Source organism: Aulonocara stuartgranti (assembly GCF_965226115.1).
Source record: "Aulonocara stuartgranti genome assembly, chromosome: 6".
Lineage (NCBI taxonomy): Eukaryota > Metazoa > Chordata > Actinopteri > Cichliformes > Cichlidae > Aulonocara > Aulonocara stuartgranti.
In genome coordinates this window covers 23,158,203-23,184,753 of record NC_138944.1, presented here as the reverse complement: position 1 = coordinate 23,184,753, position 26,551 = coordinate 23,158,203, and the positions used below count along the sequence as shown (strand labels likewise).

At 39.1% G+C, this 26,551-nt stretch overlaps 1 protein-coding gene across 3 annotated transcripts; it reads right to left on the bottom strand.

The window, feature by feature from the left end:
• Positions 1-1,354: 1,354 nt before the first annotated feature.
• usp53b (ubiquitin specific peptidase 53b) lies at positions 1,355-24,892 on the bottom strand. Of its 3 annotated transcripts, none has more exons than XM_082536793.1 (17): positions 24,360-24,892; positions 23,209-23,398; positions 22,506-22,666; positions 22,305-22,397; positions 22,028-22,162; positions 21,600-21,713; positions 21,291-21,373; positions 18,022-18,127; positions 16,707-16,853; positions 16,257-16,406; positions 15,987-16,155; positions 8,572-8,694; positions 7,708-8,431; positions 5,402-5,463; positions 4,080-4,158; positions 2,469-3,310; positions 1,355-2,343 (listed from the first exon to the last, which is right to left on the bottom strand). In XM_082536793.1, exons 2-17 carry the CDS (start codon positions 23,300-23,302, stop codon positions 2,267-2,269), a joined length of 3,159 nt encoding a protein of 1,052 aa, XP_082392919.1. In that variant the 5' UTR covers positions 23,303-23,398; positions 24,360-24,892; the 3' UTR covers positions 1,355-2,266. The 3 variants fall into 3 exon arrangements, with proteins under 3 accessions (XP_082392919.1, XP_082392920.1, XP_082392921.1); XM_082536794.1 differs by having other exon boundaries at positions 2,490-3,310; XM_082536795.1 differs by lacking the exon at positions 16,707-16,853.
• Between the last annotated feature and the right edge of the window lie 1,659 nt (positions 24,893-26,551).

Sequence of the window (26,551 nt, the reverse complement as noted above, 5' to 3'; positions counted from 1 at the left end):
ACCGACATCATCCTAGTGCAAAGACCAAAACAACAAGCATGCTACTAACTTTAGCCGAGTCATTTAGACAGCTGTTAGCACATGATTCTCCTTATGCTGCTGAGAATATAGCCCAGAAGAAGCGGATAGTATAGCTTTTATTTTGGAAAGAGCCATTTCTCTGTAATAAACTCTCTTTTCCAAAGATGAGTGATTCCTCAATCAGATACAGGGCTTGCAATATCGCTAGCCCGACGTCCTGGAGCTAGCGATTTTTTTCAGTCGGGCTACCAAAATCTATCTCTGCCCTGCTATTGTAGGAAGGAAAAATATATGTCAATGCTTTTGCATTCTTTCAGAAATGTAGCTGGGTAATTATGTCATTGGCATCGGTGAGCCACTGTCAATATGTGACATATTGAAATCGCGTTTGAATTTGCGCTTGTTTTTTTGCTTTCACTTTGCAATCGTGCAAACTGTGTATAGAGAGCGACAGCACTGATCTGTGAGTGATGATAATTTGCGCACCAATTCCTCTGACATCGTCTTATTAATCGTTAGCTTACTATGCAAACATGACAAGTGAAATCTCCCGCAGCAAGCTTAAACATGTGAGAGGTTGATTGCGCAGAGAATCGCTGAGCTTATGTGAGTGCGTGTGTAAAAGCAGCAGGATATATATATTTTAGTTCTGCTGAGCCAAATAAGACAGGTCAGGGTGAAGAAGTGACAGCCAAAGAAAAGCTTACCACAAAACAGAGAAGTTATGATAAATCAGACTATAAGGCAAAAAGAAAGTGCAGCTTTATGGTTTCATGGACAAAATAATTTCTGTGGCTGCAATATGACGAGCTAAATAACCAGGGCTGCACATAAGTGGTCCGCAGGTGCGCATTCGCTGTCAAAATAAAAAACACGCACAAGGGTTAGGGTTAAATTTAAAAACTGTACTTTTGAGTTAAAATATAAATTTATAATTTTAATAAATGAAAAATTAAAAAGCCATGAACTTTTTTTTTGTATCGAAAAAATATCGAACCGTGACACCAAAGTATCGAACCGAACCGAACCGTGAATTTTGTGTATCGTTGCACCCCTAGTTAATAGTTATGTCAGTTATATCATTATTATGAAAATACCTGGAAATACAGACCTGCATTTAAATCTGCCTACTTTAAGAGGAAGACTGGGGAAAAATGGTTTTGACATCACTGGGAATTACAAAAAAAGGTTACAAGAATCAGCACTGAAGACAAGAAAACACAAAAAGGTTGCACGACTGTGTATGGCGGTTACTAAATAGCCTGAAGGCTGCCCTGTGACATTGCCAATAAAACCAACCAATAAAACAAGTTACACTTTTTTTTCTCAAGGATGACATAAAATTGACCTTTACTGGGGGTGGTTTTCTCAAGTAAATGAACAATCGATCATCTTTTCCAGTACACTTTTTTTCTTTTTTTTACATCAAAAGACTGACTGGTATGGGGCAGCCCACAGTCATTCATTAACAGAATAATGTTGTAAAATAACTGATAACTGATAACACTTAGAACACCTCAGTAAATAAATAAGAGTCACTGTTACGGTGTCTGTCCTCTGGTGACCTAAAGCCTCCAAAATGTGCATAAAACTCGTAAGGTGCTCAGAAATCATGAATACTTTTCCGATCTTACTCCTTTGACAGGGGTAATTAGATTAACTGCCTTTAACCTGTTATCGATGAGGCCAACCTTTGATGTTATTATGTTGTGTAGAATGACATCATAATCAGATAATGTATCTTTAGCATATCTTTTCATGATAGCATGCTCTTATTTGTGATCACACTCAATTCTTTTACCATACAGACCACAGCACATCATCTGTGATTCACCTTAATCTCTTTTGCCTTACCCTAAATATATTTGTATAGTTTAATTTCTGCAGCACTAGTGCACAAATAAAATATGTGCACTAAAATACAAATATTTTAAAACAGACATAAAAAAGAACGATCTAACCCTAAAAAAACTTCTTAGTGCAAACTGAAAACAGGGTTTTGTTGAAACGAAATCTTCGTGCAGCAACGCTACAAAACAAATGAAGATACACGTGAACGTTGATAATCCGTCAAGTCATACACAACAGCATTTAGAAATAGGTTTTATTTATGTGACAGGCTTGCATAAATAAGTTCGTCTCGGTTTGGAGGTGCCGTGGCTTCCTGACATATTTCCATTCTGTAAACTCTTTGGCATCCAGTTAATACTGCCCATCCATGTAAACAAAACTTACCAAGTTACACTCATAAAAAACCACGTTCATCCAGTCCTTTGGCTGTCACTGGGTTCCATTTTGCAGTGGGTTTATTGCTATTATGGCCTGTGAAGGAAAAAAAAAGAGTTTCCTTTAAAAAAAACCCTTGTTTTTACAACAGTCACGTGTCACTGACACAGCAACAAAGAAAACAATACGATATTGTCATTTTGTCCTTTCCAGTAACTTACTGGTTTTGTTTGGAGGCTTACTTGTTTCCGGTCTGGCTTTTGGCACATCTTGTGAATGTGTATCACTGTTATCTCTCCGCTCACTTGCAACCGTTGTCCGTGGCACCGTGGCAGAGAGGACAAGAGGCCTCTGGTTGTGGTACTTGAGACGGTATGTTTCCGTCATGCAGTTATCCACATTGAAGTATGTTGTCAGAGAAACCTCTTGAGCAGGCACTGCCTGTTCCATCCTGCATCCAGCTGCTCTTTCCTCGCTTTCACACGATGATGGGGTACTCCTTTCTGGGTCAGACCCTGACTTGGAGCTTGCATCTGAGAAGGTTCGGAGGCCCGACATGTCGGGCTTTCTGTGAGGACTGACGTAAGATGTAGACGAAAGACGAGGACTTGATGGAAAAGGTTCTTGGAGCATCCTGGGACGAAACACTGGGTGGCCTGTTTCCCCTTGGTGAGGAGTCCGTTGGCTGGGTCGAAGGTGAGGCAACCCTGTTGTACCAAGCTGACGCTGGCTGTTCAGTTGAAGAGGTTCTGCCGTCACATTGCTGGGAGGGTGGTATGGCAGGCTTATATGGGGACACTGAGAATCAGAGGCTGTGGCCTCGCTGTTACTGGAGAGGTAAGTGCTTTCTCTATCCTCTGGCTCAGAGAGAGCAAGATCATCAGAGCTGTTCCATTCTGAGCTGCTGGTTTTTGTAATGTGCCTCAGGTTTGTACTTTCTCCAGTGTGCCCTCTACAGTTTGTCATCTCCTGCTGCTCACTCTGCCTGCTGTCCGAGCCAGACGAGATCCTCTCAGAAGACCCTGCTTTTCTGGAGGTACTAGACGTGTACTTTGATTTCCGTCTACAGAAAAAGAGGAAATTAATTAAGATGTAAAAACTTAAAATTCATGTATATTGTCTTAAAGCATTTTGCTATATATTATTGCTATATTACATTTCAGTGTAATAACTTGGATTTATGCAAAACAACACATTTTGGGGTGCAAACTGAAGCAGCGCAAGTTTCCGACAACTTTTCAAACATCCAAGATCTACAACTTGCTGGCTGGCCTAATCACCGTAATCCAAACTACTCTGACATGTCACATGTATTTTTTTAAAGATATATTATACAACTGTACTTTTTCTCAGGTATCACTGATTTTCAATGAATGAAATGTCCAGAAATGTTCAGGAAGGAAGCTCAGCATCTGGTCTGGTTTGCTTTTTTTGTCAGCTGAAGTTTGGGGAGGAGAAACTAAAGTTTCCATGACAGCAGTGCTACAAAAATCTCTTCTAGTAGTTATGCACACATCTATTTTTGATGTGGAGGGCATTGATTGTAGGAACATAACAAGTTTCCAGAGGTAAACTGAGTTTTAGAATCACAGTGTTGACTTTCTGGCTCCATCCTTTAGGTCTCCTCTTCCATTTCATTTAGCTCTCTGTCTGTGTTCTCAGTTTATACTAATTATGCGATTTGTTAATTTATCCAATATGACCCATTACACACTATAACCACAGTGCAAGTCATCCCTATATATACAGGTGGATTAAGTCCATCAACTTGAACTATTTTTTAAAAACTAAAGCCATTTTTATGTAATTCAAGAGAAACAACAAGAAACAACCTCGAACATGGACTGCTCTTTTGATGTGAATGTGAAACTTGATCATGGTTCTTTCCCTGAGGTTTGGGTTGATGTTTGCCTATAAAACAAAACAAAACAAAAAAACAGGATCAAAACAAAGCAGTAAACTGAATAAAACAGGAAACATCCAAAAAAGATAAATCCATCTTTTTATAAGGTTTATTATTACTATTATTACACAAGAAGAGCAAAACAAATAGTAAGACATGGAAAATCACAGGCTAATCAAAAGTCTAAACTAAGAAGGCAGCTGGGAGAAAATCATCTGTCTGACATCAAGGCTGTTGCCCTCTCAGGACACAAGGTGGCAGCAGCAGCAAGTTAATCTCACAAGACTTTCACACAGCTGGATGAATCAGTCAGCAAGCTCCCTCCATGCACCAGCGCAGCAAGAGGCAGTGTGGTGCTGAATTCCTTCCCTTTAAAAATAGATGTGTTATTTTTTTCTTCGCTGTTGCCCTGGAGAGGTCCATGCAAGGATAAAAGCTCTAGCTGTTGGTTGGAAACACTGGCTCTGAATGCACATAGCCTTGATTAAGTATTGAGTGCAGCACACTCCTAAGTACAGCATGCAACAGAAAGATATTTATGACAATGCCGGCAGCCACGTCCAGCTGTGCTATCTGAACAAGCTTTGTGGGATTATCATCAGATTAATGCCTGTGCAGGACTGACTGGGTGAAGAGGTTAAATAAGCCAGTCCAAACTCAACATAGCCTATACAAGACAGGTTGAAGAAGATAGAACTTTATTAATCCCTCGGGTGGGTTCCTCTGGGAAATTCGGTTAAAGAAAGAAAGAAAGAAAAAAAGATGAACTTTTGAAAGATCTAATCTAAGTTTCTTTTTTCCTTGTAAATCTTTTCATGTAAGTATTGCAAATATTTTAAAACATATAACTGAGACCAAAGTCCTGTTTCAAATGTCACATTATATTACTTTAATTTTTTTTTTTTTTACATGTTATCCTTTTTTTGCTTCTTTTATGGCAAAATCTACATTTAAAACATCCACATCGTGTTTTTAAAGCAGATATGACTTTGTTTGTGGAGGGATAATTACATCCACCCACAACGTATGTTTCCATGCATACCTGTTATATAAAGTGGACTTGTTACATAGAATAAGGCTGTTACATACAAGTACATGCATGTTAACATTTTACCAAAAACTGAAAATTACTAATAGCAGGTTACAATTACGCACTGCGCTGTGGTTACTTCACACACTACATTTATTACCAGCTAATTATTTTACTGTGCCACGAAAACCTCAGGAAGCCTATAAAATCGTGGAACTTACCATTGTGTGGAGGTGAGGACATTATACTAGATTTTGCATCGCCTCCTTTTTGGTGCTGCTGGCTGAAAATAAAAGACAGCAACTGAGTGTGTTTCCAAGTTTAATACAGAGCCAGCATAAAAAAAACCCTGAAGCATCAAACTTTTACTCTTTTTCTGGCAATAAATACTGCACATCAATCCAGATAATACCAGTAGTATGGCAGCACCAAAGACATATTCAAGGTCTACTGAGACTCTAATGACTAGAATTGACGTTAGATGGAATTGACTGTATAACAGTTGTTTTGAATCTTGTCTAGTTGACCCAATATATTGTCGAGCCTGTAAAAACGTATGATTGCTTTTAATTCTTACATTACATTCAAACTTTCATGTAGTTCTCTAGCTATACCATATATTGTTCAACAAAATGACAAAAATGTGCATAAAAAGGCTGAAAACAGTAGTAGTCCATGGTACTCTTTCATTTAAAGTATTTTTATTTTCAAAAGACATCTAAGGTAAATAACCAACCACTGAAAATATCTATCGTTATTACCAAGTTAAAACTGATTATTAATTGCTACATTCCTTCAGACCATTACAAAAATAATGCTTTGATGAGTACCATCATCAATAACATTCATGATATTTCAAGGATACCTTTGTAATATGATAGTGACTAAATGCAGTACTCAATAGGCTGTAAAAAAATGCAGTTTTTATTAAATAATTATTATTCCTAAAGGTGCTTATTATATTATGAATCCTCCCTAAAATGTACCTGTGTGTATCGGTACTCTCTGTTTATAAACCATACTCACTGACAAAGACTTACAAACTGCAAATTGAACAATTATGGAGAAATTTTATTAAATTTTTCATAATATTAATTTACAAAAAACAGATGATTTCCTACCTTAAATACCTTTTACTCAATATAATTACATACTTAAATACAAGTATTTTAATAGTTTGCTTTTACTTGCATGAGGCACGTTCATATTTTAATATCTCCGTGTACAGACTGCAAATTTAGAGAGCATTTACACATGCATTTCTTTTTAAACTTTAAAGTCCTTTTTAACCATTCAATTTTGGGTTGAATGTGACCTTTAAACAATCAATATTCATGTCAAATAAAGTCATTAACTGATGGGTGATTTGGAGCCTTGGTGAACACAAACAAATTTAGGACCAAATTCTCACAGTGTGACTGCTTCTCCACACACACACAAAACAACCAATCAAAACATACTGAGTAATGAAAAGTGCCATCTGAACAAGATTTAGACTGAAAACCACTCAAATATGGCTTTCAGTGATTAATAATTCCTTGTTAAATATACAGCCAAAACTGTTTTATAGCTTCCAGGTCTGCTTATGTATTGTAGATATATGTGCATTTCTGTGTCTGCTGCTGGCGTCCTCCACACACTCACCCTTTAAAGTGTACATGGGAATAGAGTATTAAAATAAACCTCCCTTTTTTAGCTTCTGGGAAACTTTTATAAATATAAAATGTCAGAGAACAAAAAAAGAATGGAAAAATATCCTGTGTCCTATCAAAGGTTTTTAAGGTGTTTTGTCCACAACACAAAACGTGACCAGTGGATAAGTGGAAAAAATTAGCAAGTGGCAGAATATATCCAGCTCTCTTAAAATAACCATAGTCGCAAAAGGAAAACAAGAGTGCGCGTGACTATGAAACTAAAATGTGCAGAGCAGCATTTTTAAAACACATAAGCTAAAAAGATGGACAACACAAGTTTGTTTGTTTTTTTCTGTTTACATTGTAACGCAAATAGAAATGCTAGTTATTGTCATTGACAAGAACTTGACATATTCTCAACATGTTTATTAATGAAGGTTTTTATCCATAGTGTATTAATGCCATGGTAACGAGCTGAATCAAGAAGAAATTGTCTTCTTAGATTCACACATAGTACACATTTCACAGTGCAGGATGAGTCATAAACCTCTTTTGGTTTTCCAGGAAAAGATAGGCCTTAAAATACATTTTGAACATATACAAAACTATTTTTTGTCATTGTTAACACAGGCTTATTGGTGCTTTTAGAAAAAGATATCTGAAAATGTGATTTCTGGGCCAAAGTGTTCTGGGTCATCAAAATGTCCTTTTGTCACATGTACTATTTTAATGAGAAAATTCATAACAAAAGATTCACTTAAATCTTACTCTATTTCTAGAGATCTTATGATGTTGCCTATTAAATAAACTATTTATGAACACAGCATGCTGGCGATTTGCCGCAGGTAAAATTAAAATGACAGTATCTGTCATAGTCATCAGCTGAGTCTTACCTTTGCAGCGGTACCTCCGCTGTTGATCTCTGGTCTTTAACAGCAAAGCCATCGACCCCAGGAGAATCAGGATTGGTGGAGCCACTGCTGAGTCTATCACTGCTCTCATAACCAGACTCTGTCCTTTGAATGGTCCAGGTATCACTACGTAGAAGAGTCTTTGGGCCCCCCTTTAGTTTGCTGCCCCTCTGGTAATTTGCTCGGCTTTCTGACTCTACAGAGCTGTGGCTCTCAGTCTCAAGCCGCTGCTCGTCCTCATAAATTGTCATTAAACATTTCTGTTTCCGATCCTCTCTGGTTCGGACATATTCCCGCTCGCGATCTCGGTTTTGTTCTGGGTGCACCCTCTCGTGTGATGGAGGCTTACTACACCGCGGGCTGTCATGTTGCTGCTGATGCCGCTGCTCTAGTTCATTCAATACCGTGTCCACATTTAACACCTCCCGAATAGGTCTCCAAGTACACTTAGACTTATTGCGACTTCCTCCACTCCCACCTTTTTCCCATTGGTCATGGGTGCCATCCTGGTCATTGTGACCTGGGAAATTATTAGTTTTCCGACTATGTCCACCACTCTGTGCACTAAAGGACTGTCCATGTGGCTCCTGAGATCCTCTGCTTGAATGGTTTGACGGCTTCTCATTACGTGGATAGCTTTTTGATTTTTCCACAGGAGGCCCTGGACCATTCTCTGGTGGAGATGAAGGTCTTGCATGCGTCATATCTAAGAACAGTGAACACAGATTATTTGCAGAATATCGCATGTAGAGCCCATGCAGTCTGCAAATTTGTCTTTCTCCTCCCAGATTTACACTGCTACCCTTATAACTAGAGAACATGTGCTATATGCACACAGCCCTCTACCTTTGTTTTGTGATGGTTCAGTTCTTCGATGACCTCTGTCTTTTTTTGATGTTTCACCTGGCCTCTGCAAATTCTCCATGAAAGTTTCCTGAAATTTGTTAGGACTGCCAAGAGGATGTTTTACTGTTGGGGAAAATAAATTAATCAAATGACAGGACTGTGGTTTCTCTACAACACAGAAATTATACTGTTTTTGACAAAGAATTTGGAATATTTCTGGCTCTCGAACAACTAAATGAGTGCTAAATATTTACTTTGAGCCATAAACTACCTTTAGCAGGGTTAGTTCCCATGGCCCAAATTTAAGAAAAGAAAGAAAGAAAGAAATAACAAGTAAAATGAAAAACTCTAAAGATTTGTATATATTTTAACTCAAGACTACAGTCTATACAAAAGACATTATTGTGCTTTTGACCAACATTATGTATGACGTAACCACAACTCTCCAGCATCACAAATATTTTGGCAAAGAGACAATAAGAGCACACACTCAAATGTGCATTCTAACTTTGAGTAATGTACTCTATCTTTTTATTTCTGCCAGGACGCTGGGGATGTAGCCAGTGGCCAGTGACTACAGATGTTTCTCATTTGACATCATGGTCACATTGATCGAACGTCCATATTGGTTGTAAAACAACCACCGACAGCGGGAGAAAAGTGTAAATCCCGGAACTGGTTAGCAAGTGGTTTCTGGATTTTGTCGGCTATTACTAGGTGAAACTGGTCGCAAGAGAGTGCTGCTTGTCAGTGGTTTGATTGTTACCAAATGGCTACAGTCGCCTGTGGAAAATGTCTGCATTGTCTGCAAGCACTCACAATCTACTAATCTACTGCAGTCTACATGTTCCAGAAGATGCAACATTGATTTTGAAAGCAAATGTTTCAATACAGCTCGAAGAGTAGCCGGGGAACATCTGCCGGTGTGTCAGTGTGCTCAATGCAAACTATGGGTAACCAAAGCAATCTTAAAGAGGTTTTTGCCAATTACTCAGGAAATACACATGGTTGCTAGGACCAGTTTTTAGGCCTGCATGATTTAGCCCTCTGGGCTATTCACTTAATCTATGATCGTCATTATGACTGTCACATGTCCAAAGTGGGCAGACAAGTCAACATGACGTAGTTAGCAGTCATGAATCTCACAAAACCTCAATATCATTTTTTGATCCATAAGATGTGAAATCCTGTGCAAACACTTATTCAACAGCAATTGGAAACTTTGTCTGGTTAAGCAAAAACTGGTTGCCTTGTGGTCTTGTTACACCCTGAATCTCATGATAAGACAGCAGTGTTAATCTGTTTGCAAAATTAGTGGCTGTAAATTCATCCATGGGCTATGATTTACTCTTAGAGTGACTCCTTTTGCATTTTTTCCTGTGCCATATACTTATAAGAATTAGTTATGAATCAAGTAAACGGTATTGCATGAGAAAATGTTAGAAGGGCTACTTTCATTATTAAATCATAGTCCATATAAAGTACACAGTAGATGCACCATTCTGCCGTTGCTTCTTGCCAACGGGGAAAGAGACAAAACAAGGAACATATGCTGCATCATTAACTTTGGTAAAATACACAATTGCTGCCATGGCTGCCCACCCTGTGGTGTTTCTTTGCCTTTTGTAGCAAACGGGTCACTGTGAGAAACAGTGCTGATGTGAACTGTGAACATCTGGCTTTTTAATGAGCATGATCACCTTCCACTGTCTTTTACTTTTGTAACTCAGCTCTTCTCTTAGTTACTTTGCTTTTTGCAGCACTGTCTCTTTCTTTGTATGTGTACTGCGCTTTAAGCAGAGGTTTCATTTTTACTTTTTAAAAAGTAAAAACGGAGAAGCTGCATTCAGCTTTTATGCTCCTTATATCTGGAACAAACTCCCAGAAAGCCTCAGATCAGCTGAAACACTCAGTTTATTTAAATCCAGGTTGAAGACTCACCTATTCTCAGCTGCATTTGAATAAAGCACCAAATCCACACTTTTAAGCTTAAACTTCAAAACTTACATTTTAACTACTGATTTTATCTATTGCTCTGATTTTATCTGTTTTGATTTTACATACTGTTTTGTTTGTTTGTTTGTTTGTTATTTAGTTTGTTTGTTTGTTTGCTTGCTTGTTTTAATCAATTTTAAATCATGCTTTTTATTTGTTTTTGTTTCTAATGTCTCTGTAAAGCACTTTGAACCACCTTGTTGTTGAATAGTGCTATACAAATAAACTTGCCTTGCCTTGCCTTTTATTATAAGATCTACATTAAAACATAATACAATTATTACACTACAAATATTTATATGGCAGTGAAGGAAATATTGTGAGGATTATCTGAAACATGAGGTGAAATATTGCATAATGCTGTGTGTATGCAAAGCTGGATGTTACAAAAGTGGTGAGTAAGAGCAGTGAGTAAACTGTCATATACTGTTCATGCAGCCCAATGTTGGCATTGAAGGACATCGACTGTTCCAAGCATACTAAACAGTATATGCAGCAAAGTGCTGTTTAATTTAATAAAGCAAATTTTATCTTGTGTCTTGAAATGATAGAGCAAATTTGTAACGAAAGCATTAAACCACAAAACATTTCTTGGTTTGCTGCTTTAGTTTGAATGAGCATAAAGTACTGTACAGGACTGAAAACTCACTCCTAAAAACTGCACATCAAATTAACAGGACAACAGGCAAAATATGATTACATTCAATGAAAGGATAATAAATAAAAAACTGAGCCATCTGAGTGTGAAGCAAATGCATCAACGACTTACTTTGAATGTCATAAAAACAAAAATCCTGTCCCATGCCAAAGTATCTGGGCTCCACATTAAAGCAAAACAATCCATCTAAACAGGAAAGGTGCCATTGCCAAAACCCCAAGCTTAGAAATTAATGGAGGCAAATGTCAGAAATGTCCAGGGGAGGAGTGAGAACTGTGGAGCAGGGGCATGAGTGCGTTTGGCCACAGGAGCGGGGATTAGGGAGCAAGGCGTGGGTGGTAATCTGCGTGCAACAGAGGCATCATCCTCATGTCAAGTTCAAGCCAGCACATAGAGGACAATCTTTCCGCCTGAGGTTTAACGGCATCACCCTGACGGAAACCATAACTGTAATTTGTGATTGACTGAAATCACCACTGTCATACTATTGTCATACTGTTAAATTTTACCTGATGATACTTTCAGAAAGACAATTCAAATGCTGAAACAGACTGGGCTTTTTGGAAAAGAAATTACTAGACAAATTGGAATGGATCAGCATTCTGATCCCTATCATGCTCTCTTATGTCGCAGCTTCATTTCACTTTAAGTTCCCGGACAAGCCAAGGATAATCTCTGTGATTGCAGCCTGGTGGACACTAAACCCTATTGTTGCACAAAACTCATTGTGTAAGTGTAAGGTTTGCTTAGATAAATCATACGCACACAGTAAAAAACACACAGTACTTTTTTAATCTAAGCTAACAGAGAGAGCACACTGCATCTTACTCTGAAAAGAACACTGAGCCCAACATTATGTAACTAAAGCAAAATTCAAAGAAACAAAATTCCTTTAGCTGGCTAAAATTATTATGTATTACTATGTCAGAGGATTATTTTACTCCTTGCTGTATGTCCAGGTAGCTTTTAGAACGCTAATGTTAGCTGTCTGTTAGCAAGCTACTGCAGTTACCGTAGTTAAGGCATTTGTAAACGTAATAACATGAATCATTGTTTTTTTTTAAATAATCCAGGGTCCACTATTATAGAGTTACATATGTGTTACCTTACTTTAAAAAAATAGCCTCACACTGGCATTTGAATATCACTGATAAAATACAAGATGCTAAAATATACACAGATCACATCAAGTGTCAGGATCCCACAATTTTTCTATTCTTTCTCCTCTTGTTTATACAAAAAAAACTGTGCATCCCACTCCACAGCATGTATTAGGCACTTATTACATTAATCAGATAGAGTTGATATGGAGGCATCTTTACACAATCAGAAGTCAGAGCCATGAATTGTTGTCTCCTGTGTGAGTGGGAATTAACTTCACTCTATGCTATATGAGAGAACATTTGAGTTTGTGAATGTGTGCGCACATGTGTGAAATTTCACATACCCCATTTTATAGTGTGAAGAATCAGTTAAGACTCATCCAGATATTAGCTGCCTAATATTACCTCATTCTTTTCACACTAGTGTTTCAGTAAAACCACCATTCCTTTTTGGAAAGTTTGTATGTCCAATCTGAAGTCACAAAAAGTTTTATGGTCATTTATCATGAATCTCCTGTGCTTTACTAGATTGAGATCTGGTGACTGTGGAGGCCATTTGAGTATAGTGAACTTAATTTACTGTTCAAGAAGCCAGTTTTCAGTGATTTGAGCTTTGGGACATGGAATGTAGCGGAGGTAGCCATAAGAGGATGGGTACAGTGATGGGTACATTTGGTGCTAAGGGGTCCAAAAAGTGTGCCACATAATATCCCCTACACTATTACACCACCACAATGATGGTTCACTGCTTTCATGTCATTTACATCAAATTCTGAGCCTACCATCTGAATGTTGCAGCCAAAATCAAGACTCGTTAGATCAGGCAAAATGTCCAATTTTGGTGAGCCTGCGCAAACTGAACCCTTGAGCTCCTGTTCTTAGATTTTTAGATACTTTTCTGCCTTGGATGAAATTTGTGATTATTTCATCGACTAATGTCTTCCTGTTAGCTTGAAACAGTCCTCTGACCTCTGATATCAACAGGGCAATTTGTCCCACAGAAGTGCTGCTCACTGTGAATTTTCTTTTATTTGTCTTTTTATGTAAACAGCAGTTTTGCACTTGAGGAAGTAAAACATAAACATTTAATGCTTTGAATAATTACAGGTAGTAATCAGGACTTAACTGTAGATTATCCCTAATCTGACTCGGGGTAGGCCATTATTTAATCTCATGGATTTATTGACAGTATTTGCCAACAATCCAATAATCATTAATACATTATTTACTTTCTCAAGTTAGTAAATGCAGGATAACTGATTTTTGGCATTAATGTATAACCAAACGATCTTGATGTAGAAAAATGAAGGAATGAACAGAAAGTAGGTCTATACTATTCAAACCATAAATACAAGCATTTCTGAGGCAGAGTTGAACATGTTTAGAGTGGGAAAATATAGTTCACAGTAAAAAGACATCACACCTGATATATATTGTGGATTATCGCCTTTATATATATGTGTGTATATATTAAATATACGCATATATATATATATATATATGAGAAGTTATCTTTTGTCTCATCCTGGACTGTGGTGCTGACACTCACCAGTCCCCGGCCCCCTTCCTTCCGCTTAGCGTACAGCCTCAGGGTGCTGGACTTGGGGTGAAACCCTCCATACATGGTAAGGAGCTTTCTTGTCTTTATGTCAGTGGCTTCTATCTCCTCCTTTGGCCAACTTATTATACCAGCTGGGTACCTGATAACGGGGAGGGCGTACGTGTTGATAGCCCGGATCTTGTTCTTACAGTTCAGCTGACTCCACAGGACTTGCCTGACCCTCTGCAGGTACTTGGTGGTTGCAGCTTTCCTAGCTGCCTCTTCATGGTTCCCATTCGCCTGCGGGATCCCCAGGTACTTGTAACTGTTTTGCGCCTCTGGTATTCTTGCCAATTCCTTTCTGTGTCCCGCTCATGTATTGACCCATGTGCCTGTTCATCTTAGCCGATATGATGCCTGACAGGAGCTTCCATGTAGTACTGAGGCAGGTTATTGGTCGGTAGTTGGAGGGGACCGGTCCCTTCTTGGGGTCCTTGGGGATCAGGACCGTCCGACCTTCGGTTAGCCATTCTCTCTCGTCAACTAGCAGCTGGTTCATTTGTGCTGCCAGACGCTCGTGGAGTGCAGTCAGCTTCTTCAGCCAGTAGGCGTGAACCATGTTGTGGCCTGGTCCAACTCTTCATACTAGAGACCCTTGCTTGGATGTCTGCCACTGTGATGGTTACTGGACCCTGTTCAGGGAGGTTGCTATGGTCTGCCCTCAGATCCACTAGCCACTGAGCATTGCCGTTATGGGTTGCGTCCTTCTCCCATATGCTCTTCCAGTATTGCTCCTTCTCCAGCCTTGGTGGTGCTGTTCTCTTATTGTTCCCTTGCCACTGAGAGTACACCTTTGCTGGTTCTGTGGAGAAAAGCTGGTTTATTCTCCTGCCTTCTATCTCTCTGGTGTACCTCCTCAAGCGGCTGGCCAAGGCTGTGAGTCTTTGCTTGGCAGTTTCCAAGGCCTCAGGTATGGACAGCTTGCTGTATTTTTTATGCACCTTCTTTGTCGCACCTTTCTCCAACTCAGTTAGTTGGCTAACCTCCCTCCGTACTACTTTGATCTTGCCCTCTAGCCTCCTTCTCCATGGAGGGTACTGCTCCTTGTGGCTGTTCAACTTATAGACAAGCATCTCACTGATCACTGCTGCCGTATTGTAGATCAGCTTATGATGGCCCCAACTGACTGAGTGCTCAGTGAATACCTCAGGCAGCAAAAACCCAAGAAAGAGGAGGGAGACGAGGAACCATCATGGAAGGACAGGCCCCTGCACGGTATGTACCACCGACAGATAGAGGAGGTGGCTGATATCCAGAAATCCTACCAGTGGCTGGACAAAGCTGGACTGAAAGACAGCACAGAGGCACTAATCATGGCAGCACAAGAACAAGCTCTGAGTACAAGATCCATTGAGGCTGGGGTCTATCACACCAAGCAAGACCCCAGGTGCAGGCTGTGTAAAGATGCCCCAGAGACAATCCACCACATAACATCAGGGTGCAAGATGCTAGCAGGCAAGGCATACATGGAACGCCATAACCAAGTGACCGGCATAGTGTACAGGAACATCTGTGCCGAGTATGGCCTGGAAGTCCCGAGGTCAAAATGGGAGATGCCCCCAAGGGTGGTGGAGAATGACCGAGCTAAGATCTTGTGGGACTTCCAGATACAGACGGACAAAATGGTGGTGGCTAACCAACCGGACATAGTGGTGGTAGACAAACAGAAGAAGACGGCCGTAGTGATCGATGTAGTGGTTCCGAATGACAGCAATATCAGGAAGAAGGAACACGAGAAGCTGGAGAAATACCAAGGGCTCAGAGAAGAGCTCGAGAAGATGTGGAGGGTGAAGGTAACGGTGGTCCCCGTGGTAATCGGAGCACTAGGTGCGGTGACTCCCAAGCTAGGCGAGTGGCTCCAGCAGATCCCGGGAACAACATCGGAGATCTCTGTCCAGAAGAGCGCAGTCCTGGGAACAGCTAAGATACTGCGCAGGACCCTCAAGCTCCCAGGCCTCTGGTAGAGGACCCGAGCTTGAAGCATAAACCGCCTGCAGGGGTGAGCTGGGTGTTTTGTTTTGTTTTTTGAGAAGTTATAATAAGTGGAAGGCTGTCTTACCGTTCATGTCACCGTTTACTTGGGCTTTGTAGCGGGGACACATGGTGGTCTGCCTTGGTGCATCTTCATTAGATACAGGACTGCCCTCGGGGTTGGTGTAAAATAAAAGAAGCGGCTGGAAATGTCCTCTAATACATTTAGAAGCAACATCTTTCCATTTGGACCCAATCTGAAAAAAAGGTGAAAATAACTGAGTTAGAGCATGTAACACAGTAGTAGGTAATACACTTTTGAAAAGGGGTAAGGCGGATTAATGGCAGACATCCTAACCTCTTTCACAGTAGCATCGTCGAAAAACATCCACTTTGAAGATTTGGTGTGATAGGCAAAAGCTGAGTAATGTTTACTCGCAAAACAGATCATCCCCACCAGATGTAGCTCACTCCGTTTAGCATTTTCATCAGTGACTCGGTTGAAAAGCTGAAAGAGATCAAATTGAAGTTTGATGGTTTTGTGCCAGATTCTAAATCCTATGAAAATATCAGTTATTTGTGTGACTTCCGTGGCCAGTTTAAAGATTACAGCATGCTGACCTTCATATATATGATATTAAATGATAAAATTGACAAATATCTTTCGATATGTACATTTGTAACAAGTCTTTTAACACACTGGACAAAAGTGCAAAAAGTACAATGTTTTTTATCTATAATAATCTAATGGAATTCCATTTGTTATCAGGTTACTGGTGACTCAATTCAGCCTTTCACTTGGTCTTACCCCACACAGGTTCAAACGGGGGCTAAGGGACTTAATAACATCATCTGTAAGATCAGACTGCTCGGCGTCCCATACAAATCCAATCGTCACAATCTCTGGACAGTTCATTAGGACGCGACGGATCTTGATGCTCTGACCACAGTTACTCTGCATAACAAATAATGCATTTAAGGATAAAAACAACTGGGCATAGCAATTTTTAATTGTCCAGTAAAGTCCAGTAAAACTATATAATCTTTCTATTTGAAAAAAAAAAATATGTTTGCCTTTAAGTTATGCAGTAATGGGAAATGTGCCTTTCTAATGGGCTACTAGTTTAGGCAAATATGCTGTCTTTTCTAACTCTGAGAAAAACCCACTCTGTTGGATGTTTTGTAATTAGTTTTTTAGTGATAAAGTTGTTTATAAAGCACTTTACCGAATTTGCAAAATACTTTAAAACAACAACCAATAAAAACAAAGAAGCAGACACTGGTAAGGAAAATGGCAAAGTTCTTCACTCAAAGTAATAAAGGCATTAAATAAACAAGACAACAATGAATAAACAAGGCGCACAATAAAACAATGAAATGACCGTGTGTAAATAAAACACTTACAATGTGGTTGAAAGTTTTGAATTGTTTTACAATTTGATTGAGGCTAGCTGTTCTGCTTATATAACTCTCACTGAACCAATCTCACTGTTGGAAACACAGATTAAAAAAAAGCAAACGTGAACTTTTCTTACTAACTTCTTTTAAGCAAATTTCCCCAAATGTCAGAGTCATAGGTTGTGTCTTTTTGAGGTATAAACAAAAAGATGAAATAAACTGAAAGGAAATTAAAGTGACTTAAATATCATCATCAGAATATTGCAAAGGCATAAAGCAGCCAGAGAGCATGGGAAGAGTACGGGTTTAAGGGAACACAGCACTGTGCCTTAACTGATGCACACTGAAAAGAAGACAGCGGTAGCAAATACAGATGAGAGAAAAACAGTGGATAAGCCCTTACCGCTATTTATATCCTAACACTAGTCTGGCATCGTCTCCTTCCGGTCGCTTCAAGTGCAGTGTCGCAGCAGAAAGCACAGAGTGTACTCTGCACAGTTGCAACAGTCATTTTTGTGTCCATTTTAAAGTATCATACTAACTGTTAAACTGAATGCCTAAATTATTCATTTATAGCTGCGTCAAACAAATCAGCATTTGCTAAAGGTTAAATTCAGACAGATGTTCTTACTAAATAGCAAAACAGGGAAAAGGTAGTGAGCCACCGATTTTCTAAGAAATATTACCAGAGGAAAAGGAAAAGTGACAGCAAATATGGAACATACCGGGCAGCTTCGGAGGTCACCTGTGTTGTTTGCTGCCTGCAGCAACTCTCCAAACATGTCTGACCTTAGCCGCTCGCTCTTCCCCAACATGCGATCAACCTGTTGGCTGGGTGCAAAAACAGAAAATGCATCAACTAATATTTTGTTCCCATTCGATGTGTAACATTAAAAAAAAAGTGTGAATCAGAAAATATGATCCAAACAATAAATCTGATATAAATTTAAGCAGATAATAATAATAATTTATGCTATTTATTATTGAGGTTGTGCATTTTTATTATTTTTTGTCTTTGTAAGGTAGAGTGTGCAAAGCCCAGGAAACACCTACTGATAAAATCCAATAATAATAACAGACTACAGCTAAAAATCCCCGCTGGACACCTTTAAAGAAATATAAAAACACTTTCCCATTAAAAAACTGTGCAAACTGTGCAATTATTTAGCAGGTAACAAAGCATCTAATACATCTCTGAAAGAGTAATTGACTCTGCAAACAATTCAAAAATTCACAAATCCTGCATGAATGTACACACATCTCATACTTACATAGAGTAGAAAGAGAATGTAAAAATATCTTTCCATTAAACTGTTTATGAAGGTGTTTTGTTTTTTAACACACAAAGTGAAGGTTAAATATACAAAGGAAATCACAATAGCAACCATAGTAGGTGACACTGGACTGGACTGGAAAATGTTGAGGTCGTTACGATATTGGAATTTCAAACTTCATAGCAATAGCCAGCAAAATACTGGATACCACTTTTTTACCATTAAAAAGAAATACAAAATTAATCAATGACAACACTATTCTTAGGTTGTCTGAAACAGGACAAAAATATATGAGGATAAAAATTACAGATATTTTAAGACTTTCGTTGGTAGTGCAAAAAAGGAAAAAACATATTTTTAAATTGTCTGAAGTAGTGCTGTGCTTCAGGTGACGGCACTATATACTGCTGATCAGGGGGGCTTTGTAAGGTAGGCTGCCAATGTTTCTATGTAACTGATGTAGACTTCTCTCAGTTTCAAATTGTGATTTTTTGTCAAATTCGTTTTTAGTGTTATCCTGATAATTAAGGTTGCCTATTAATAATAAACATAGGCAGGACTGATAAGGTTCGCTTCCTCGCTCCCACATGAATATTGCTGTTTTATCTTTAACCACAGCCGCTAGCTGCTGCCTTAGTGGTTATTGGGGGATTGCTAATAGTTAAACAGCTAACATTAATGTGTACGTTGGTTAAGTTAACAGTTATGATAACTGTTTAATATTTAATGTTGTTGAAATGGGAGCTTCACCAACCTCTGAAAGTGAGTAAAGCAAATATGGATCAAGACATATTCAGTTTTGTTATCATTAGTATATTAGTACTGATTTTAGACAAGATCAGTCACTACTAAACATTTTTTATCTTTATGGTACAACAGTTTGTAGTGGCCAGCATTAGAGTTGTGGCCACTAGGTGTATATATTCATTCACTAGGTGTATATAATTAGCAGGGTGTTATTTAGCATCCATTTTGGGGTTCTTAAGAAACAAAAAGATTAACACAGAAAATTTCAAACAGGGATAAACTGATTGTAAAAATTCTTGGGCAATGTTTGAAATTTAGCTAATATCAAGTTAATGCAGATGTCGATATCTATACGTTTTTATGCACTTATTCCCCCATTGGTGGAAAAGAAGCAAATTCATTTTCTAAACAACTATTACTTTAATAAATAACAATTTTAAGCCGTTCAGCTTTTCACCTCACTATCTTTTAAAATTAATGTGGCAATATGAGTGAGCAAAGCTGTTCAACCTTTATTGCTATATGTCTTCTATCCATCACGTTTTGTTCCATAATGATTTAAAAGCACAAAAACATTTATAATCTATTAATTTCAATTTAATAACGCTAGCTTGGAAATAAATGAATCCAAATGGTAAATGGCCTGCATTTGTATAGCGCTTTACTCAGTCCCTAAGGACCCCAAAGCGCTTTACACTACATTCAGTCATTCACCCATTCACACACAGGCAATGGCAAGCTACATTGTAGCCACAGCTGCCCTGGGGCGCACTGACAGAGGCGAGGTTGCCGGACACTGGCGCCATCGGGCCCTCTGACCACCACCAGTAGGCAAACATGGGGTTAGTATCTTGCCCAAGGATATTTGGCATGCAGCCAGGAGGCAGCCTGGGATCGAACCACCGACCTTCTGATTAGTGGCTGACCTGCTCTGCCACCTGAGCTACAGCCAAGTCTAGTCTAGTCTAGTCTTGGAGCATAGCTGAGCCACTGTGTGAGAGCTGAGCAGCGAAAGGAAATTAAGTGAGGAGCCGGCTCTTGCTCAATGGGAGTCGACTCTTCTGATTCACTACAAAGCACTCTCTAAGCACGGCTCTTAGAGCTGATACTTTTGCGCGTGACACGTTATCAAACGTTACGTTGTGTGTCATGGATACTGTTGACTCCAAATCTCCCGAGAGACCAACACAAGACCGAGACCAAAGTACGTCAAGACCAAGACAAGACCAGTCCAAGACCACGTTAAAGTGGTCTCGAGACCGGTCTCAAGACCAGTTTTGAGACATCCAACTCTAGCAAAGACACTATTATTGATTTCTCACATCATTAAGATTGTGTGAAAAATTGATGGAAGTTTGTTTCTGCCACTGAAATGCTTCTTTTTGGCTGTCAAAGTCAAACTTTTTGGTTATTGTCTTTAAATTTCAACTTAATAATTTGAAATTATGGTTAGGTCTGAGACTCACTAATTCAAAATATTGAAAACATATGAAAAAAAATACGTTTCAATTTAGAGATAATACGCTGGATCTCCAAAAGTTGATTCTGTTCATCTGGACATAGCGTTTTGTGGGAGAAACGTTTTGTCACTCATCCAAGTGACTTCTTCAGTCTCAGCTGACTGCAGGTTTCCACAATCTTATAAACAGTACATTTGCATAATGACTGAAACCAGCCCACTGAAGGATAATAATACGCTGGAATTTCTTTTTTGTCAGGTGCAGGTGAAAAAAGTCAGAAACAATCTTGCACATATTTGAACTAAAAATTGTGACTACAATAAACCACAATAGACATGCTGATAATAACCAGCTTTGGATTTGTAATGTGATGACTTGATTAAAACTAGTAACCACCATAGTTATTTTAGCATTGGTAGTATTTTGACATTTAAATTGGGTTTACTGCTTTGGCCTGATTTTTTTAATTTTTAATCAACCAATATCAATATTTTTTATCAATCGAGTACTTACCATAAAGCTGTAGTGGAGACATAATGTACTAATTCTGTGAATGGGTGTGGGTCTGAAGATGCACCACAACAGCGACACACGAACTGCAAAACAAAGGCTGTGCATTATTCTACTGTTTCAAGTTTACAGTCTAGCGTGTTAGATGCATATTTCTAACAAGCAACCAGCTATATGACTCTTTTTATTATTTCAATTTATTAATTGAAAAAACTGACCAACTTAAAATTATGCCCTTCTTTTGCACAAGACAACGCTATTGTGTAGTTTTTTTTTTAATAACACATAGTGGTTTTTTACAAGATTACTCACTTGTTCATAAAGCATCATTGCAAACTTCTGATGGGTGATGCAGGATTTGGATGAGCATGAATCAGTCGCTGTGTCTGAAACTATGTGTAAATGAATTCGCTCCAAGATGTTCTCCTATTATGTGTGAGAGGAGATACAGAGGCAACGATCAAAACAAAGAACACAGCACAGGTGCGTAATTGTAAACACAAAAGTTGACGCAGTAAATGAGAACCACTGAGTAACACTTCACGTAAGCGTGTATTTAATACTCCTCAAAAACGTAACTATGGTGATCATGTACCAACATTTGTGCAGTCTTTTAATGTTCCTATTTCTTCTTTCTTTTCTTCAGTAACACAGTAATACTCTGTAACACTCAGTTAGTGTGGAAAGGCGAGCTGAAGATTATTTTTGATTGTAAAGCAAAAGGCACGGTGTCAACATACAAAGCACTCAGCAGCATCATCCATCAGCCCAAGCTGGAAGCGTTGCTCATCCTTAAAAGTTTCAGCAAGGGCGTTACGCAAGCTGTCGGAGGGAAGCACCCGCTCTCTGCTCTGCTGAAACTGGCTGAATATACTCTGAAAAAGACATAATTAGTTGCATAATTAATTATTAGTTTGCGATGCAGATATTGCATGTATGATCAGACAAGAATTTAATCCTGGACAAAACTAATTTAAAAAAAAGAAGAATGACTTAATGAATTAACACTAAATGTACCTTTAAAGCGCAAAAAATGCAGGCATCACCGAGACAAAAGTGACCTGAGAGCTGCCTCAGACTTCTCCTGAAAATGTCCAGCTGCCAAAGCACCTGTGGGGGTCCAATCAACCACACACATGTGTTCACACAAGGACATAATCTAAAAAAGAGTGTTAGAGTTACCCAGAAATCTAAACCTATTTAAAACATGGTGCACACCTGAACAGCGCTGTTTAAGAAGCAGCTATTCTGGCCGGGCTCATTCAGCAGGCCTTTGGTGAGTGCGAGGGACAGCATGCTCCCAGGCTGGTAGGATTTCTTCAGGCCTCCTCCAGGTTTTTTGAACATCTTCACCCATGCCATGGAATTATTGCCTGCAGCTAAAGGAAAAGAATAACTTTTTAAATTAGAACTTCCCAAAGTTATTCTCTCTACACAAATCAACTTTTGACTTACTTTTTGTTCTTATTACCAAGTAATGATGCAACTCTAAGCCATACTTTTTAATAGGTAATCAGTAATTAACAAAATACTAGATCAATTTAGCACCATACACATTCTTATCTCCTTATACTTTGTTCATCTGCCTTTGTCCCATGTACTTATAGTTGGTGCTCAGTAGGTTTAAATATAGTATATTATAATAGATATTTTATTTTATTGTATTTTTTGGTGGTGGTGTTATAAATGAAACTTTGAAAAAGAAACAACTAGTGTCAACTCAAAACACACCACCACCCAGATTTCTGTCCATTTAAATGCAGTTGCAGCTAAACTCCAGTATACCTATAGCAATAATATTTATTGCATACTGTAATGGAGGCCCTGCTTGAAAATTCTGTTGATCTTGGATACAGTGTTCATTACATCACTAATGCAAATGACTGATTTGGTCAGACGCCAGATGAATCCTGTGAACTACCTTCTCCAGAGTTGGGGGGAGACTTGCTGCAGTTGGACATGTTGGGATGAGGGAGATAGTGAGTTGGTCTGGCCATGGGCTCCAACCATTTCATCCCCACGCACCTCCTGAGCGGTTTGTGGAAAGCATTGTCAGCCACAAGGCAGCCTCAGCCATGTGCTGCCCAACATTGAATGCTACTGGACAAAGTCTGAGGACCGAGGAGGGGGGGAAAAAGGTGTAATATTTTAAATACTGAGAAAATATTTTATTATGGAATTCTCAAAAACTATGATTGTTTTTAATCTTAAACACGAAATAAAATACAGATATAAGATAAAATAAACAACAATCCAAAGACACTTTCTTGTATCTTACTTATATGATCCGACTTTACTCCTTTCATGTCTCTGGAATAGCTTAATTTCTTATGAATATAGTATGAAATTACAATGAATGGCTACAGAAGGAAAGTAGTAAATAACTCCGTGGTTGTACATTTTAAAAAGACATAACATTTAATTTTAAAGCTACATCCATACATGCATAAAAAAAATCAAAACACAAATAAATGAATCGTGACTTGTGCAAGATCCCTCATTTGCATGTCTATACACAGGCGAATAAGTTATTATTTTAAATAGTATATTATTGGTAAATGCTATTGTAAAAGTGACATAGCCAATATGAAATACATGCTGAAACAACGTTGATTTCAGGACATTAATTTCATCCTGAAGTCAATGTTGGTAACATCAACAGTGTCATCATATATTCTAACGTTTCAGTGGCCACGTGTGTTTATTGCAACCCTCTCTGACACCATGTGATGCCTGTATAGGCCTATACGTGTACATAAGCGCCCATCTTTGCTGTCGGGTTCATGAAGAGGGCATACATCCTCCTTTATTGAACGGGATTTGTTGACCTGATCCTTGGTCCTGTGTTTCCCTGCGATAACAACCTACCGACCCTACACCCACCACCCCAATAAATAAATAAATAAATAAAGCTTCGACGTTCCCACAGTAGGAGACACGTTGCCAGTGTTACACAGCCTTACGCTGTAGATTTTACTGTATATGGGAGCAGCTCCCGGTCTGCCACTGTATTATAAATATGCCGCAACTTGCATTCATGCAGTGGGAAAACAAGCGCTCTTCTACACTCACCTTAAAGAGGAGTCGGATATCGGATAGTTGTCTCTCCTCTCCGCTGAAGGCGCAGAGCGGTCCAGCTGTCAACGCAAAAAAAAAAAAAAAAAAAAAAAAAAAAACAATCCACGATTGGTCGGTGAATCCTGCAAATAAAACTGCCCAGAAATGACTGCAGATAGGTCCACGTAACGCACTCTCTGTGCAGCATTCCCAACCCCTCCGACACGCACACGAGCGGCAGCCCGAGCCCCTGCTTCCCTGCTTGATAGCGCACTCAACGCAGGACAGTGTTATTTCACTGGAATTAGTCCCCCCGCCTTTTTTTTTTTTTTTGTAAAACGGGGCCGATGATGGCCTGTACCAGAATGTCCGACGCGGATTAGTGATGTTTTGAGACTTGAGAGGTCAAACTCCGCCCCTAGTGTAGCCTCAAGTGCACTGCTGCTGTATTGCAATCTTCAATCCCTGCATGGCAAACTGTGTGCTGGCGGAAGGTCAGACTTCCAACTTGTCATGATGATGATGAGAGAAGACATCACATGACTGCACTGGTTTCATAATCATGCAGCACTGTGGGGACTAACCCCTGCCTGCGCTGTGCAGCACAGGCTCTCATTCAAATAAATTTTAAAAAAAAAGAGTAGCATGTCTTTGCTGCGTTTTATGTCTTTGTTTGGAGTCCAAGTGAAATCCCAAATGCGTAAATATTCCACAAGTGTCTTTTCAAGCAACGCCAGATAAAGGGCTCCGTGCCCGTTCTTATAAAATATAAGCTAGGGGAGAAAACTGCGCCCAATATTGAACATTTTGTCAAGAGGCTTTGGAGAAATTTTAAACCCACAGTCTCTATCTGTGTGAGTGTAATGCTGCAGTAAACAGCACATGCAGTCGCTAAAAAAAATCCGGGCAGATGGAGGGCCTAGCAGGGGAAAAACTGCCCAGCTGAGCAGGTTATAAGTGTACACAGGAAGACTCAAAGAGACTGATGGTGCATGTAAGCTGGAGTCAGCAAAAGTGCCACTAATTGGTTGTGTCTTTCCCACATAGGTTACAGTGCATCTTTCCTGCACAGGAGAAAGTTTTGGCGCTTAACCGTAAAGCAAACTAAAGGAGAAAAAAACTGACTTAAAATCTTGCCAAGTGCTCATGCTGTTTTCCTACTTTGAATATTTACATTTGTGTATGTGAGTGTATACATGTTTGTGTGTGTGCGCTTGTGTATCCACAGCATGTGGTGCCAGCCTGTGAAAAAACAAGTAAATCACTGTTTATGAGCTGTTACACTGAGGAGTCCTTGTTGATCCTGAGTCCAAGAATGAAATCTGTTCAGGAATATTAAACAGGCACTTTGTCCTGTGGCTGGCAGTCACACGCAGAACTATCCCAGTGACTCACTGTAACACTCACTGTAAGAATCGACACCTTCAAGTTTGACCCTGGATGCTGTGACGCAAATCAGGCATTACTACTATTTACATGTGATCCTGAATATATTTAGCTCCATACTCCTAAACAGATATATAGATAGAGTTGTGCAATCTTATCTGAGAATACCTTTAAGATATTATGTGTATTCTTCCAGTGAAATAAATTCTGCTCTTAGTCTTTTCCAGCATTAGCACTGAAACCTCCCGTGGGAGACATGAAAAGGTGTTATTTATAAATACATCTGAAAAAAAAAAAAAACAACAACATAGGCTTCAAATTTATCCTGCTGAATGTTAGTTTGCTGATTTCGGCTCAGATGTGCTGTCAAACACATCTTAAATGTTCTTAAGGTTATTTTTGGAGTTGGATGAACCTATTTTCCTTTCTTTTCCTGTTTTCTGCATGTGGTGTTATAACCCAGCCTTCCTGCAGCTCTTAACTCTGGAGCATTGCCACCACAATGAGTGGTTATTAGAGGGAGTTGCGTTTTTGCAATACTTGTAGTTTTTTCCCGTGACAGTCAGGTTTTGAGAAACATAAAGGCCGGTCAGCTGGACCAGATTTATAATTTATAATCAATGTCACGCATGCTTACACGTGTGTAACACTTTTTGTTTTGTTTGTACATGTACATACATGCTCAACCATGAAAACAAAACATCACTTTTATTTAAAACACAAAACATGCACAGCGTGTGTCATTTCAGGAATGAAACAAGACTTCAAAACTTGCTTTAACACATTCATTAGACCACCATCCAATCTAATTACCAAAAACA